The 17,715-nt window shown below is 38.1% G+C and overlaps 1 protein-coding gene across 1 annotated transcript; it reads left to right on the forward strand.

Annotated features, from left to right (window-relative positions):
- Positions 1-301: 301 nt before the first annotated feature.
- On the forward strand, positions 302-2,413 carry LOC147498981 (uncharacterized). The gene is made up of 7 exons (XM_086559089.1): positions 302-422; positions 517-645; positions 790-946; positions 1,035-1,227; positions 1,315-1,650; positions 1,737-1,853; positions 2,151-2,413. Exons 5-6 carry the CDS (start codon positions 1,356-1,358, stop codon positions 1,805-1,807), a joined length of 366 nt encoding a protein of 121 aa, XP_086415215.1. The 5' UTR covers positions 302-422; positions 517-645; positions 790-946; positions 1,035-1,227; positions 1,315-1,355; the 3' UTR covers positions 1,808-1,853; positions 2,151-2,413.
- The last annotated feature ends 15,302 nt before the right edge of the window (positions 2,414-17,715 follow it).

A 17,715-nucleotide genomic window follows, 5' to 3' on the forward strand; every position in this document is an offset into this window, starting at 1 on the left:
TTCTATGTAAGGATAGGTGACAGTATGCCTGAGGAAAGTGCAGATGTTGACCATATAGTTTGGGGACTACCTAGAGGCGATATTGACCGTATAGATTGGGGACTACCTAGAGGCGATGCTTTTTCGACTTGGGTTTTTTCATGTCTTTCGAGTGAAGAAAGGCTGAAAGAATGGACAAGTTTGGCAGAACAAAGAAACCATCATTGGAAATGCAAGGTTTGTGAATTTCAGACCATACTTCGGAAGCGGGAAGCTGAACTGGTTGAATTTAAGAAAGAGAAAGATATTTCTAAAGACATCCAATCAGTATACACTTCACAGCAGGAAACTCTAAACACTGGCAAGGATGAAGATTCAGGAGCCTAGCAGACACTTGCATAGAAGCAGATAACCAGGAAAAGAATGATAATAATGATTTAGAGGTGGGTTCCTTCTGTACTGCTATCTGTAAGACGAAACTTATGAATTTAGTTTGTGCCATTTTAATTATACTTTCACTTATGTCTTGTTCTGTAGATTAACGGCTGTGATGCTTGGAACATGCAACTTTCTGAGTACATGAATAAATTGGCGCTCGAACTCAATTCTTTTGTTGCAGCTGATTACCGGGAAATTCTGTTTTCGCTTGTGAGGGCAAACATTAAGGTATTTACTTAGCAACATTAGGAACAAATTGCTGGCAATGATGGAAAAGAGAAATCTTACGCTGCTTCTTGGCTTGAATGCTTCTCGTAGTATATTCTTACCTTTCCAATCTTAATTTAACATTTTATTGGTTTGTATATGTAGGCACACTTGGAAGAAATTGCTGACAATGATGGAAAAGAGAAGTATGAGTCTGCTGCAAGGCAAGCAGGTTTAGCTACCAGTAAAATTTCTAGAGAGGAAGTTGATGAAGTTGAACCGAAACTCTAGAGAGGAAGTTGATGAAGTTGAACCGAAACTGGTATTTACTGATTTTGTTTGACTGCTTCTCCTTATATAACATTACCTTCCCAATTTTAATTTAACATTTTCTTGGTTTGTGTATTTAGTCACACGTGGGCGGCACTGCGGTTGATAATGCCACAGAGAAATCTAAGGCTGCAAAGGAAACAGTTTTAGCTTCCAATAATAGTGACACAGAAACTGTGAGAAAGCATAATTCAAGGGACAGAGAGTTAGATGCCGACATGGAAAAAGCTATGCGACAAAGCATCTTAGAAGAAGAATTATGACGAAGTAAAGGTAATTTTCTATTATCTTGTCAGCTGTATTCCATACGTACTCCTATTTGATTTGATAATTGACATTCAGTATGGTTGTGATTCATAGTTGACCTGGGGGAGACAGTGACTAAAAATAACTTCGAGAACATGGAATCAGAAGGCTGTATGGGTGATGCCACCGAGAAGTCTGAGGTTGCAGGGGAAGGAGAATTAGTTGATCCAAAAGAGGGAGAATGTGACGCTGAAACTTTGAGACAATGTAATTCAGGGGGAGGTGAGCAAACGGAGGCTGCAGAGGAGGGTGAGCAATCTGAGGCTGCATGGGAAGCTGAGCAAGTTGATCCAACAGTGGAAGAGTGTGATGCAGAAACTTTGAGGCATCTTAATTTAGAGGAAATAAAACACCAAGCCGACATTAAAGAAGCTGAACTACGAAGCGTTGGTAGTTTTCTTCTATCATGTTAGCTTATTGATTTTATACTCCTATTTAGCTTGATAACTGTTACTGTCTATGGCTGTGATCCATAGATGAGCAAGTCCAGTGGCAGACAGTGAATACCAGACTTTACAGAAAAAGCGGCCAGAAGGGTTACAATTGAGAATATGTCCATGCTGACCTTGAAGAATCTGTATGATGAAGTCTTGGTAATTCTCTTGTCTTCTTAATAATGTTCTCTTCGCAATTTAGTTAATTGTAGTAGTTGAGATGTTCTGTATAGTTTTTTGGATTAATTTTTGTCATATAATTCTGAAAAAAGTATCACATCTCCTTCATTTAGTACTTATTTGCTCAAGTGTAATTGAGGTTGTTATTTAGCATTTGGCATGAGAAATAAGTTAGTTAGCCTTGGCACTGGCTTTAACTCCTTTCACAAAAAGATTTACTGCTAAGTTGCCTTCCTCTTACCTCGCTTTGTAATGCAATTCCTTTGTGTTATGTAGGTGTGGAAGCTCCAGCAGGACGAGGCCTGCACGTATGCTTTCATATGGAAGGCGCCGCACATGTTCCTACTACATGGTGTTCAACAGCACCAAGCCATGTAGCAGAATATATTGTAGTAATACTGATCAAGTGCGCATTTATCTGGCCCCGTTTCTGCTAATATTGTATACTGAATGCCCAATGTACATGTGTTCAGAACAGCAAGAAACTCACAAAAATTAATGCTACTTATTTTTTGAACTTCATCTAACTTTTCTCTTGAGAATGCTTTAGTGGATTGTTTTCCAATTCGTTTTGTTTTTTCTTTCACCTGATAAAACCAATATTTGATTGGGTATTGTGTGGGATCATGGGAAATGGGAAGGGTAAATATTGGGTGAAGGGTTCATAACATCACTCTTATTAAGTCTGATAATCTGTTCGGAGGGTGAAATCTTCTAGTCGACTTGACATGCTTATAGGTTAGTTACATCGCTTTTGGTCTTGGGCTTTTAGTATATCTACACAATGGCTTGCAGGGATGGTGAGTTGTAGCAGCCATCTCAAGTACAAGCCCTTGAATCACCATATATAAAACAGGAGAAGTACATAGAAAAATGCTAAAACAAAACGAGAAAACAAGTAATGGCATGCTTACATATATATGCTTTTTGCCAGCACTGAAACCTTCCTGGTCAAGCAGATTACAGGGCACAGAAGAAGAATTGCCTAGCGTAATAGATTGCTTATTAATGTGAGTACGAATAAGATTCTAAATACATACACCACGTCCAATAGAGTTCTAAGAGGGCAGCAGACACCCCTAAAAAGCCGGACACATAAAAGTCCCAACATTATGTTTCCAGCCCCATGTAGATTACACCTCCATTTACTACGCAACCTAAATACGTCTAGACATCAATGGCGGATAAAAAAGATCAAATAACGCTCCACAGATACATTCAATGAACTCTCTACAGATATTGTATGTGCATTCCAAAAACCAATATTATACCAAATTGGCGAGCCTACCACACTTTCCAATAAGGAAAGCACATGAAAGCAATAAAAATCAGGAGAGAAGCAATAGGTATCCGAGGACTCATTACCAGCTTTGCTCATGAAGTGCACACACACACAATATATAGGGGAGGGATAGAGGCACATTCATTATGCGCACATTATAGCTACATTTTCGACATACAAATGAATTAAGGCCTAGTTTTTTGTGGATATGATCTACCTACCATGAAGATCATTCTCACAAAAAATCATAATATTTGGATATGTCTAACCATGTAAAAATTTGTGTTCATTTGTGTTCATTTTTTAACTTTTCATCTAACGGTCTAAAAGTTTTGTGAGCATGTTGTAATGTTAGACTTCTTTGAATGAGCTGAATTTTTGTGAGCATGTTCTCTATGGTGGGGAGATCATATCTACAAAAAATCAGCCCTTAATTCAACTTTTAAGTCCATGAATTTGCTTGGGTTAATTTACAATGTGGCTATAATGTGCGCATAAAAATGTGCCTCTATCCCTCCCATATATATATATATATATATGAAAGCAATAAAAATCAGGAGAGAAGCAATAGGTGTGTTTCCAAGTTGTTGTTTCAGACACACAAGCTTAAATTTCATAGGCGGAGTACTTCAGGAATCTCTTTACTCTCCCAGATTTACTTGAGTTTGTTTACTTTGTGCGAGTTTACTCTAGCTAGTGTTATCAATTATATGATACAGTTGTTCAAGCAGGGCACTCATGATACCAAATCCAGCTAATGAAAGCGATTTTCATAGTCCGGAAGCAATATTAGCTGATGTACAGCACTGCTTCTGCATTCTCGTTGGAGACTGCACATACAAACGTGTTGGAAATGTGAAGGAATTTGTGTCCTCATGGGTTTGAACCCATGACCTTTTGTATCTACTACACTCTAATGTGGGGGGCTTTAGTCCCACATTGGTTACTAAACTTAAGACTCTTAAGTTTATATTGGTTGTGTCCTTATGGAGGGATAGTGTAGAGATATAAGGAGGTGTTCGCACACACAAGGCCTCCTTGGTTTGGGGGCTCTCGGAGGTGGGAGCTCGAGAAAACCTTTATCGCGATGTGCCCGCCCACACGCCGTGCAAGCAGGGGTGCAAATCCACCCACCCAATTGGGCTTGTTCTTGTTTTTGCGTTTTTTGGTCTTCTTTCCAAAACTGTAACAGTTACAAAATCTTTCCTTGATTCGAGTCAAACCATAAATCAGGCAATGAGGAGTCGTGACTCTAGCCTTGAGTTGCGTTTTTTCAGATCTATAAAACTAAGGTCTCTCCTGTTTATCAGAACACGAAAACACAACATTATTTTCCTTTTATTAAAAACTTGTCCGAGTATCTTTGAGAGTTCATGCAGAGTTGGTCATTGGTCGGGTGACACGCTCATCCATCGTTGTATCCGGGAGGCGACGCTTGAGGTCGGCGGCAGAACCATACCCGGCGTTTTTCATCTTAAGGAAATTGTGCCGAGCACAATCCTCAGTGATAAGTTTTACTTGCTTTCTTATTACTGTTTTATGATACTAGTTAATTACAATCTACAATCTTAAGACGGAAAACTTGTGATTATCTAGTATTGTGCTCGCTTGTTCTTTATACTGCTAAGATGGAGAAACCTAGTGGTAAGTCTGTCAAACCTGAAATTTTTTATGGCAGAAATTTTTAGTTTACCGGCAGATGAAAAAATGCGATTTTATCGACTACTCTGAAACCGGTTGAATGGATTTCGATTGAGAAACCCATGTACAATGAAAATGAAGATGAACACGGTGGATTCGGTGGTGTGGGACGGATGGGAAAAGAAAGATTATTTATGTCGAAATTATATACTTGATTGTCTTTCCCTTGATTTGTATGATGTTTATCTTTGTGTGTGATCGCTACTGATTGTGAAATTTGCTTGATAAGAAGTATGCTCTCGAAGATGCGAGGTTCTAAGAAGTTTCTTGTAGGAAAGTTTCGGAATTCAAGATGGAAGATGGGAAATCTGTTGTTTTCTCAAGTGGAGGAGCCGCAAATAATCATTCATGAGATTTTGCGGGGAAGGTTATAAAATCTGCAAAGGTTTCAGGTTGCTTCCATAATTGAGAAACTCCCTTCCTCATGGAAGGAGTACAAAAACGATCTCAAACATAAGAAGAAAGAGATGTCCCTAGAAGATCGATCGTCAACCTTCGGATCGAGGAGGATATTTGGGAAGGTTGAAATCAATGTGGAGACTTGAGAAATGAAGGCTAAGGCTACTTTGGTTGAAGGTAACGCCGCTAGTTCTTCTAAGTCTAAATCAACTAAATTCCCGTCAAAAAGAAACCATATCAAAGAAAGAATAAAAAAGTCCCAACCTCACTTTAAAAAGAAACCTTACAATCCACGAAATTCATTGCTATGTGTGCGGATCTCGAGGTCATATAGCCCCGTGATAAATTCAAAAAGGTCCGAATGATGGGAAGAAAGATAAGGCACAAGCAAATGTAGTTCGGGATGGTAACTTTTTCTGCTGTGGTTCTTGAGGTTAACTTGGTGAGTAACATGATCGATGGTGGTGGGTAGACACCGGGGCTACCAAACACATCGTGGCACTAAAAGTGCATTTGCGTCCTTCACTCCTCCGGGAGAAGGAGAAACTCGTTCATGGGTAACTCATCCGCTTCTAGAGAGTTGAAGGAAAAGGGTATTAATTTGAAGTTCACGGAAATGTTCTTAATTTGAAGGATGTTCTTTATGTTCGGATATTAGGAAAAATCTGGTTTTACGGTTCCCTTTTAAGTAAGAAGAAGGGGTTCAAACTTGTCTTTGAGTCGGACAAATTTGTTTCGACTAAGGGGAACCTTTGTGGGTAAAGGTTATTTAGATGAAGGCTTGTTTAAGCTCAATGTAACAGATTTTGAATTTAATAAAGCATCTACTTCTTCTTATATGGTTGAGTCATTTGATCGTGGCATAGTAGACTTGGACACGTTAATAATGTTTCAATTAAAAACCGATGCATCTAGGTAACATATCCAAGAATACTATTTCTGAAAATAAGAGATGTGAAGTATGTGTAGAATCTAAATATGCTAGGAAACCTTTCAAAAGGTAGAAAGAAACACCGAAGTTGTTGGCATTGGTTCACACTGACTTATGTGATCTTAAAGGTTACATGACTAGAGGAGGTAATAAATATTTTGTTACATTCATTGATGATGCTTCACGTTTCTGTCATGTTTATCTTCTTAAGAGTAAGGATGATAGCTTAGCTAAATTTATTTCCTTTAAAACTGAAGTTGAGAACCAGTTAGACAAGAAAATAAAAATAGTTAGGTCTGATAGAGGAGGTGAATATTCTGGTCCTTTCAATAAATTTTGTGAAAATAATGGTATTGTACATGAGACCACTGCCCCTTATGCTCCCCAATCCAATGGGATAGCAGAGAGGAAAAATAGGACTCTCAAAGATATGATCAATTCAATGATCAATAGCTCTGGGGCTTCTATGAACCTATGGGGGGAGGCTTTGCTAACGGACCTGTTATATTCTGAATAAGATACCTTTTAAAGAGACAGATAAAACCCATATGAGATGTGGAAAAATAGGACACCGACTTATAGATTCTTTAAAGTGTGGGGTGTTTGGCTAAGGTATCTATACCAACACCCAAGAGGACTAAACTTGGCCCTAAAACTGTAGATTGTGTCTTTATTGGGTATGCACAAGAATAGCGGTGCCTACGGGTTTTAGTTTTCAAATCTAAAAATAAATTTGTTGATGATAATACCATTATTGAGTCTAGGGATGCTGTCTTTTTTGAGGATAAATTCCCATTTATTGAGAGATCAAGAGGGACTCCGAGTTCTTCTACACTTGCTCCTAGAGTTCGAGAAGATTCTTCTGCTGAAGATGAAATTGAACTCAGGAGGAGCAAGAGACCTAGGACTAACACCTCTTTTGGACCTGATTTCCTTACTTTCTTGGTAGAGGATGATCCTCAGACCTATTTAGGGGCAATGTCATCTTCTGATGCCATTTTTTGGAGGGAGGCCATTCTAAGTGAATATGAGTCCATTATAACCAATAACACTTGGGAGCTGGTTGAGTTGCCCCCTGGTTGTAAAACTATTGGGAATAAATGGTTATTTAGAAAGAAACTTAAGGCAGATGGATCCATTGATAAATATAAAGCGAGATTAGTAGCAAAAGGCTATAAACAGAGAGAAGGGTTTGATTTCTTTGATACTTACTCTCCTGTGACAAGGATTACATCTATCAGAATGTTAATAGCCTTTTCTTCTACTCGTAATCTCGTAATTCACCAAATAGACGTTAAAACGGCATTTCTAAATGGGGAATTACAAGAGGAGATATATATGGATCAGCCAGAAGGGTTTGTTTTAGAAGGCCTTGAGAGAAAAGTTTGTAGGCTAAACAAATCTCTTTACGGTCTCAAACAAGCTCCTAAACAGTGGCATGAGAAATTTGATAGTGTGCTAATCTCTAATGGTTTTAATATTAATGAGGCAGATAAATGCATTTATTGTAAATTTGAGAAACAATCGGGTGTAATTATCCGTTTATATGTGGATGACATGTTGATCATTGGAACCGGTTTAGAGACCGTCAATAAGACTAAATCTTTTTGAGTAAGCATTTTGACATGAAAGATTTGGGTATCATTTGATGTCATTCTTGGCATTAAGATAGTGTATAATTCTGATGGAATTACTTTGTCTCAATCTCATTATGTAGAAAATGCTTAAAAGATTTAATCAATTTATTTGTGTACCTGCGAGAACACCATATGATCCTAGTATACATTTGACAAAAATCTTTGGATTAGGTGTATCTCCGTTAGAGTTTTCTAGGGTTATAGGCAGGTCTCATGTATCTTATGAACTGCACTAGACCCGACATAGCTTACGCCGTAAAGCAAACTTAGTAGATACACCATAAATCCAAAGCAATGAGCATTGGGATGCTCTTATCGGTATTGAGATATTTGAAATATACTTCAAATTATGGTGTTCATTATGGCAGATATCGGTGCGTGCTTGAGGGAATGCAGATGATGCCAATTGGATTGCTGATTCTCAGGAATCTAAATCCACTAGTGGTTATGTGTTCACTATGGCAGGGGGTGCAGTGTCTTGGAAATCATCTAAGCAAACTTGCATTGCCCGTTCCACTATGGAATCTGAGTTTATAGCTTTAGACAAAGCTAGTGAGGGAAGGAGAGAGTGGATCAGGAATTTTTTGATGGATATCCCGCTTTGGCCTAAACCTGTTCCACCTGTCTCTATTCACTGTGATAGCCAAGCTGCTATCTTGAGGGCCAAAAATACTTCCTATAATGGGAAATCTCGACATATTCGTCGAAGACATAACACTTGTGCGACAGTTGTTAAGAGATGGGATCATAGCTATTGACTTTGTGAGGTCAAAAGAAAATTTAGGCGATCTTTTAACTAAAGGGCGGCTAGAGAGCTGGTTTTAGTACATCGAGGGGATGGGGCTAAAGTCTATTAAAGACTAATTGCCTATTTAATTAAATCACCGATAACTGACACCCAACCTTCGTGAATGGAGATCCCAGGATCAAGGTTCAATGGGGAAACAAGTTATCTGCGTGATTTGTGGGGGTACTACACCTAGAGTGAAAACTCTGTACCCATCCCTATGATGTAGTAGTACCTTCTGTATCATTTAAAGGATGAGTGAATACTCTTAATGCTTTCTATAGCTGGTTTTTCCAGTGGGGTGTAAAGATACAGTACACTCCTGATAGAGGCACCTATATGAGTGAGGAAGTAAAAGCCGCTTCCTATGAGAACATATAGGCTTGTTCTCTAGAGCACTCATGAAACACAGGAAGCTCATGGCTATCTGAGCACAACCGAGGGAACTCTATGATGATTTTTGAAGTTATGTGTTTACTGTTGACTTGGCTTACATATATGTTGAAGCAGTTCAAGACTAAGGTCATTGGTCAACTAGTAATCCCGACAGACAAACACCAAGCGAAGGTTCAAGTCGTATGACACCTTCAGCCCATTCATAACTTCTTCATACTCCAGACATTCTTGTTTTTGTTTTTTCTTTTCTTCTGTTTCTTAATAATTCCATTCATGTGGGGGATTGTTGGAAATGTGAAGGAATTTGTGTCCTCATGGGTTTGAACCCATGACCTTTTGTATCTACTACACTCTAATGTGGGGGGCTTTAGTCCCACATTGGTTACTAAACTTAAGACTCTTAAGTTTATATTGGTTGTGTCCTTATGGAGGGATAGTGTAGAGAGATATAAGGAGGTGCTCGCGCGCACACAAGGCCTCCTTGGTTTGGGGGCTCTCGGGAGGTGGGAGCTCCAGAAAACCTTAATGCGCATGTGCCCACGTGCAAATCCACCCAATTGGGCTTCGCGTGTGTGCGAGTACTGGGCTTGTTTTTGCATTTGTTGGTCTTCTTTCTCTAGCCTTGAGTTGCGTTTTTTCAGATCTATAAAACTAAGGTCTCTCCTATTTATCAGAACACGAAAACACAACATTATTTTCCTTTTATTAAAAACTTGTCTGGAGTATGCTGAGAGTTCATGCAGAGCTGGTCATTGGCTGATGACACGCTCATCCACTGTTGTATCCTAGGAGACGTACGCTTGAGGCTGGCAGCAACCATACCGGCGGCATTTTTCGTCATAATGAAATTGTGCCGAGCACAATCCTCAGTGATAAGTTTTACTTGATTTCTTATTACTGTTTTATGATACTAGTTAATTACAATCTACAAAACGTTCATAGAAATAGGACTGGAAAGCAGATTACAGAAGACATACTTGGGTTTCTGAATAAGATGAAGATTAGAGGACAATTTAGTGAAGTATAAACTGCTGTATGTTAAGAGCAGGAAGGAGGCTGGCAAAGTCATCAGACCAACACAAATCTTAGATACCTCAGGAGAATGCGGAAAACCTCGTAGTGCCATTGGCTGATCACGAAGAAAAGTATGGGAAGAATGTATGTGCAACGAATGCAAAGTTTCGGATTAAGTGTAACTAACTCTGTTTAGAGATTGGAGAGGATAGATGAATATTACGTTTTTCATTTTGATCTGTTATAGTGACATTACAAGTACGCTTCTTGATTTATAGACACCCCTACTTTACAGTTACACCTGAATAATTGCAAAAGACTCCAAGTAACTAGGCTAACAAAAATCTAGGATCAGGTCGTTGGAGACACCAATACATGATGGTTTCTATTGCTTCCTCTGCCTATTTTTTTCTAGGGTTAAGTTGTTGTACTAGAGATCTAAGAGGGCCAGACACCTTAAAAATGGTATAAACATATAAAGATTATTTGTTCCTGTGCATGTAGACTACAACTACTCTTCCCAAAGGGTCTCTTTAATTGTCACACCTTCACCGGGGGCAATGCAACCTGTCGTGCTACAATAAACTTGAGATGAGTTGTGGTTGCTCAAAAGAAAAAAAAAAAAATAAAAAAAAATCTCTTCCATATCCGAGAGCAACTCCTCATCGATCGGTCATCATTGCCACCACAATACAGCCGATGAGTCCAGATACAGCAAATGAACTCCAAGACCTAATCTTGTACCAATGACGACTCGCTATTGCCTATTGAAGTATGCAGGCGCTTATTACTGCAGAACCTGAGATTGCAAGCACATGATTGTGTTAAAAATCAGGAGAGAAGCAATAGGTATTCGCAATAAGGATTACCAACACTGACAACAGTGTGTAGGCATTTTTAATCACATTACCTGAATTCAGGTACAAAACTCGCGTCTGCCCATAAATCAACTTTTCCCTGCTCCCGCCTCAATTTCCAAATCCGCAATGTACTGTGGTGCTGCACCACTGTTGACTGCTTGAGAAGTAATTTACTTAACAATGACAATTGAAAATAAGTAAAAAAAAGACAAGTAAAAAAAAATATAACAAAAAACTTGGGCTTAAAGTAAAAACAAGCGGTCATAAAAAATTCTGTTATGTTTTCGTTGGAATAAAAACAGCTGTCTCTTATTTAACCAACTATAAAAACCTCCAATTCTCAGTTCTCGTAACAACAAAAACCCTCTCACCCAACTGCCCAACCGTCTTAACTACTTCTCTCTATGAAAATCAAACTGAAAAATAAAACGAGACAAGACACAGAGAATTTTTTTAACGTGGTAAACCCAATCACTGGGAAACATCCACGCCTTTGCGCCTTTCACAAGCAAAGTGAAAAAATCCACTCAATAAAATCAAGTATTACAATGTCTTGTGCTCACATCGAAGTATTAAGACTCAAAGAAAGAACTACTCACAACGGGGATCAAATCCCATGATTACCTGAATACCGCATTCTTCCTTCTATCTTTAACTCTTTCGAATATCACACTTCTCCACTTGTAGTCCTTGACGTTAAAACCTTCGTCTTGCAATCTCAGCAAGCATAACTCTTCCTTTCGCAGGAACAACTTTAATCAATTTGGATTTTGGTTTGGGAATTTTATTCCTCTCAAAATAGCATCACAAGTAATCACAACTCTAGATACATATGTGAGAAGAGTAATGGAGAGCAAAAAAATCAGCCAAACAATCCTCTCTATAGCTTGTGGTTCCTCAACCAAACACAAAGGTACGGTTTTTCTTTTCTATTAACTCTCTGGGGCTTCCTTTTGAGAATAGAAACCCTTATAAAGCCTCGGTCCAAGTCTCCCCTCAACTTGGAAACCCTTTATTAGATAAAGCATATCTATCTTCAGTTGTAGCAAAGGATTTTGTCCATTATATTCGGTGGGTTTGTTACGAAATATGTCCAACATATATGGGCGTTTCAATCTCCCCCTTTGGATATCATTTCCTGACAAAACCACCTGTACAACTAAGTAGTCAACACTCACTTATGAGAAAACAAAAGTGCACTGAATGACTCGAGACTTCCCAAACTCAAGACACCCAATGCATTTATCTTGTCTCAATTCAGCTCAACTTCGGATGAGATCGTGAAAGTTATTGTAGCTGCACAATAAACAAAAACATCATGATACCAAAATATAACACGCTCTAGGAATCACAAACCATTCTCCACCTTTTTGTCACGAAAGACAGACTAAAATATGCAAAAGAAAAAAAAAACACAGTATAATAGATAGAAATAAATGGCAGCAGAAGCAAACATAGCAAATGTCGAGTAAAAATCTTTATTCTCCCCTCGTGAAAAGCGGAGTCCATTAGAAAACAGGGAAGATAAACAAACAATGTGCTCCCCCTCAATGATATATCTACTGGCAGCATGTGAGGCATTTGAATAAAACTATGCAACTGAAAACTCAAAAGGTATGTAATGCAACATACACTCCCCCTAAACAAATGCATCCTTGGTAGAAGTTTATTAGAAACTCCTCCTAATCCGTACACCTCCCCCTAAATCAATGCAACTCCCCCTTAATCAAACCTACCTAGACCTCTGTCAAAATATATCAAAAATGCTCAAACAGTTTCAGCAGTGAGACAATTGCATCCTGCAGTCATTAGAAAAGCTCCATAAAAAATGGAACTGAGACATCAAAAGAACAACACCTGCATGTGTCCAGAAAACTTCAAACATATCCAAAACTCTAAAGTCTTGATGGCACAACATCCCCATACATTTAGCAGGAAGTCCTGTACTGAACCAGTAGGAGTTAGAAGACACGGTTGGTACCATTGGAAAGCTTGAGAAGTCTATTTTTAGGAACAACAAACTGTTTGTAAAACAAATAAGAGAGCAGAAAGTTATGCGCAATTTACTGACACATGGCAGAACCGATGCCCTTAACAATTGAAGGCATGAAAGAAAAATGCAATCAAACAATTAAGAACCAAAGTTGAACATGTTCATGGAGAATAATTCAAAAACATGGCAGCAAGACAACTAATTTCAAACTTGCACCTTGTCCCATGAAAAATGCAGAAAAAAAACAGTTCATAAAATCAATTGAAACATGAATCCCAACTTAAATTTCTGCCATAATGCCAAGCCACATTTTTGAATTCTTTTTCGTGCTCCAAAGGCCTAAACACACGCATTTAGGAAACATAGTTACCCACTTGTGAGGATTGACAAAATTGAACTATAAGTGAGTGAAATCCATAACTCATAATATATAGATAGATTATACATCAAGCGTGTATTTTTTTTTTTTTTTTTTTTTTTTTTTTTTTCACATAGATATATTGGAGAGGAACCATCCCTTGTAACAGGCCTTCGATTGGTAAGTCCAGACCAGTTGATCTTAGATTACCAGGTGGAAACCCCTACGAATCTACCGACCCGGGTGGTTACATGCCTGTGCTCCAAAAGAGAGATAGGAAGAGTTTATATAGTGGAGAGGAACCATCCCTTGTAACAGGTTGTCGATTGGTAAGTCCAGACCAGTTGGCCTTAGATTACAAGGCTTAAACCCCTACGAATCTACCAACCTGGGTGATTACATGCCTGTGCTCCATAAATTAAAAAAATATATAATACGTTGAGTTGCAGAGATTTCACAAACTTATAGAAAATATGTCATTCAGCTCATGTGAAAAACTATAAGACCTAAATAGTGGCATAAGCGTGTTGTGTGTGTATTGCAAAAATCCAAAAAAAATGGTGAAACATTATAATAGATATTCATTGTTAGATTGATATCACAATATCAGATGAACTGAAATTTAATCAATGAACCTTCACACAACAAGAAACAAGAATAAAACAATAAACATTGGATGCCAGTAAGAGAATTATAGTTCATGAATAAATTCAACATGTGCATCTCTTTTTGTTTGAAAATCTAATCAAATGCATTCTCTCACACTCTATAGTCTCAATAAGAAAACAGATGCGTGCAAAGAAGTGGGAGAAAAACAACGTGAAAAACAAGCTAAATAGAAAACAAAATGCAAAGGAAACAAAACCTACAAAACACTAGGACATAGCCTGTGTGCAGAACAGGAAGCACAAGGCTATAAAAAATGGAACTCTCATCCTTGAGATGGACTACCACCAGACTTTCTCAAGTCTAATAGCAACTTCAACTCATCCTTCCGCACCCATATGGATCTACCACTGTGAGAGGAACTATATGCATGAGTCACATGAATAGATGAAGATGAAGAATTGTTGTTATTCTCACTGCCATTTCCCTTAGTATGTTTCTTATGCTTAGAAATCCTGGACTGATTTCTAAAACCCATATGTGTTGGTTTGAAGGTGGGCTGGTGAGTAGGCTTCCAAAATCCCCTTCCAATGGAATAAGGATCAGGGAAAGTATAATGATTGTCCCAACAATATGATGTCAAATACCCTCTCTTACCACAGTTATAGCATTTTAAAACTCTAAAAGGCTTCTTCTTTTGAACGTTACCCATAGTTTCAGTACAACTATTCTTAAAAATGGCTAAATTGGGAAGAACTTTAGGTGTAGTTGCCTTTACAAACTTAGTGACACGAGAGGTATTCTTTGATGTACTAGTATTTTCAGAAAATCTGAGACCTCTCTTGTCACTTGAAGCTTTTCCCACTCCAAGCATTTTATCAAGATTTTCGGAGCCAACAGAAAATGAATTGAGCTTTTCTTGAGTTGAAACTAAATCTTCCTTTGTATGCTCAAGATCAACCATTGTAGACTTGAATTTCATCTCAAGGGAATTAAACTCACTCTCCAAACTCTCAAGCTTTGTCACATAAACAGTTTTTTCTTTGTCGAGTATTTCAACCTTGGCAGACATGCTCTTGTAAGTTTTACCAAGTTTGACATACTTTTTAGCCGTAGAAGCATACATATTCTCCCAATCAACATTCTGAACACTAACATCATTAGAAAAATCAGACAAGGCATGTGAATGAATGCTAGAAGTGAATGCAACAACATTAGCAGCAAGATCATCATCCTCACAAGTGGCATTCAAAAAATCAGTCGAACAATCACTACCACTATCATCCCAAGTGACTTTTAAACTTGATTTTTTCTTTTCATAATTACTAGAAGTCTTTGTAGGACAATTATGGGCATAGTGACCATATTCTTTACATTTAAAACATTGCACCTTACTCATGTCCACCTGAGTTTTGTTGAATATGGTCTTCTTTCCCAAGACAAGATCAGACTTCATCGCATGTTTCCTTTTTATGAGTCTTCGAAACTCTTTACTCACCCGCTCAATCTCTCGGTCGATATCATCATCACTATCGGAGTCATGTGAGACACCATGATGTGAGAAAATCCTAGACTTAGAAGCTAAGGAGGTACCCTTGAATGCTAGAGTCTTCTCATTCTTAGGTTTCTCCATCTCCAACTCAAACTCAAAAGTTTTTAATTTACCAACTAAAGTATCCACCGACATGGTTTTGAGATCATGTGCTTCTTGAATAGCATCTTTACGTGACCTAAATCTCTTAGGAAGTGATCTCAAAATCTTTCGGACAATCTGCACATCTGGATAATTAAGACCAAGAGCTTGACTGTTGTTAATAATATCTTGGAGTCTAACAAAAAAATCATCAAAACTTTCACTCTCCTCCATTCTCAATGTCTCAAATTGGGTGGTCAATAACTCAAGTTTGCTTTCCTTAATTGTTTTGTCTCCCTTATGAGTCATACATAGTTTGTCCCAAGCTTCTTTTGAAGTGGTACAAGAAGATATACGCCGAAACTCATTAGGTGACATTGCCATAAATATAGCATTAAGACCTTTAGAATTAAAACTAGATAGAGTTTTTTGAGTTTCATTCCATTTATTCCTAGCTATGGGAATGGTGACAGCAGCAGCACCTCTCCAATGGTCACACTAGGACAAGTCCAGCCATTCTCAATGGCAACCCAAACATCATCACCTAAGGCTTGTACATAGGCAATCATTCTAACCTTCCAATAAGGAAAGTTAGACCCATCGAAAAATGGAGATCTGTTAGTTGATCCAAGTTTATTAAATTCCATCGGGAAAAGAAAATATATCTTTTGGGAAAAAAATCAAACTCTTAGGGCTGTTAAACCCAAACAAAGAGCACCCGCTCTGATACCAATTGAAATTCCCAAATTTGATTTGACAAGAGTAATCTCGTTGAATTCAATATTCACAATTAGATTTAATCATGCACCAGCAAATAATTAAATAATTATCTATGAAAATCAAACTGAAAAATAAAACGAGACAAGACACAGAGAATTTTTTTAACGTGATAAACCCAATCACTGGGAAACATCCACGCCATTGCCTTTCACAAGCAATGGAAAAAATCCACTCAATAAAATCAAGTATTACAATGTCTTGTGCTCACATCGAAGTATTAAGACTCAAAGAAAGAACTACTCACAACGGGGATCAAATCCCATGATTACCCGAATACCGCATTCTTCCTTCTATCTTTGACTCTTTCGAATATCACACTTCTCCACTTGTAGTCCTTGACGTTAAAACCTTTGTCTTGCAATCTCAGCAAGCATAACTCTTCCTTTCGCAGGAACAACTTTAATCAATTTGGATTTTGGTTTGGGAATTTTATTCCTCTCAAAATAGCATCACAAGTAATCACAACTCTAGATACATATGTGAGAAGAGTAATGGAGAGCAAACAAATCAGCCAAACAATCCTCTCTATGGCTTGCGGTTCCTCAACCAAACACAAAGGTACGGTTTTTCTTTTCTATTAACTCTCTGGGGCTTCCTTTTGAGAATAGAAACCCTTATAAAGCCTCGGTCCAAGTCTCCCCCTCAACTTGGAAACCCTTTATTAGATAAGCATATCTTGGCACTGGCTTTAACAAAAAGATGTACTGCTAAGTTGTTTTCCTCTTACCTCGCTTTGTAATGCATTCCTTTGTGTTATGTAGGTGTGGAAGTTCCAGCAGGACGAGGCCTGCACGTATGCTTTCATATGGAAGGCGCCGCACATGTTCCAACTACATGGTGTTCAACAAACACCAAGCCATGTAGCGAGAATATATTGTAGTAATTCTGATCAAGTGCGCATTTATCTGACCCCATTTCTGCTAATATTGTGTACTGAATGCCCAATGTACGTGTGTTCATAACAGCAAGAAACTCACAAAAATTAATGCTACTTATTTTTTGAACTCCATCTAACTTTTCTCTTGAGAATGCTTTAACGGATTGTTTTCCAATTCGTTTTGTTTTTTCTTTCACCTGACAAAACCAATATTTGATTGGGTATTGTGTGGGGTTATGGGAAATGGGCAGGGTAATTATTGGGTGAAGAGTCCATAACATCACTCTTATTAAGTCTGATAATCTGTTAGAGGGTGAAATCTTCTAGTCGACTTGACATGCTTATAGGTTAGTTACATCGCTTTTGGTCTTTGGCTTTTAGTATATCTACACAATGACTTGCAGGGATGGTGTTACAATCAAACTAGATTGTAAATGAAATTAAACTACAATTAAAATGGAAGGAGGTGATGAAGTAAGGGTAATGGAGGAGCCTTTGACCTCTACAGCACAAGTCTGTTTTCGAATAATAATTCTCTCCTTGTTTATTCACGTGATCCTTTAAATAGGAAGAGTTACAACTGACTA

The sequence above is a fragment of the Coptis chinensis genome, chromosome 5 (assembly GCF_015680905.1).
Source record: "Coptis chinensis isolate HL-2020 chromosome 5, ASM1568090v1, whole genome shotgun sequence".
In the NCBI taxonomy this organism is placed as follows: Eukaryota; Viridiplantae; Streptophyta; class Magnoliopsida; order Ranunculales; family Ranunculaceae; genus Coptis; species Coptis chinensis.

Bases quoted from the DNA above. Each gene is read 5' to 3' on its own strand.
- LOC147498981 (XM_086559089.1), top strand. From the start codon at position 1,356: ATGGAATCAGAAGGCTGTATGGGTGATGCCACCGAGAAGTCTGAGGTT. The intron at 1,651-1,736 runs GTAGTTTTCTTC...TGTGATCCATAG, and splicing joins AGCTGAACTACGAAGCGTTG to ATGAGCAAGTCCAGTGGCAG.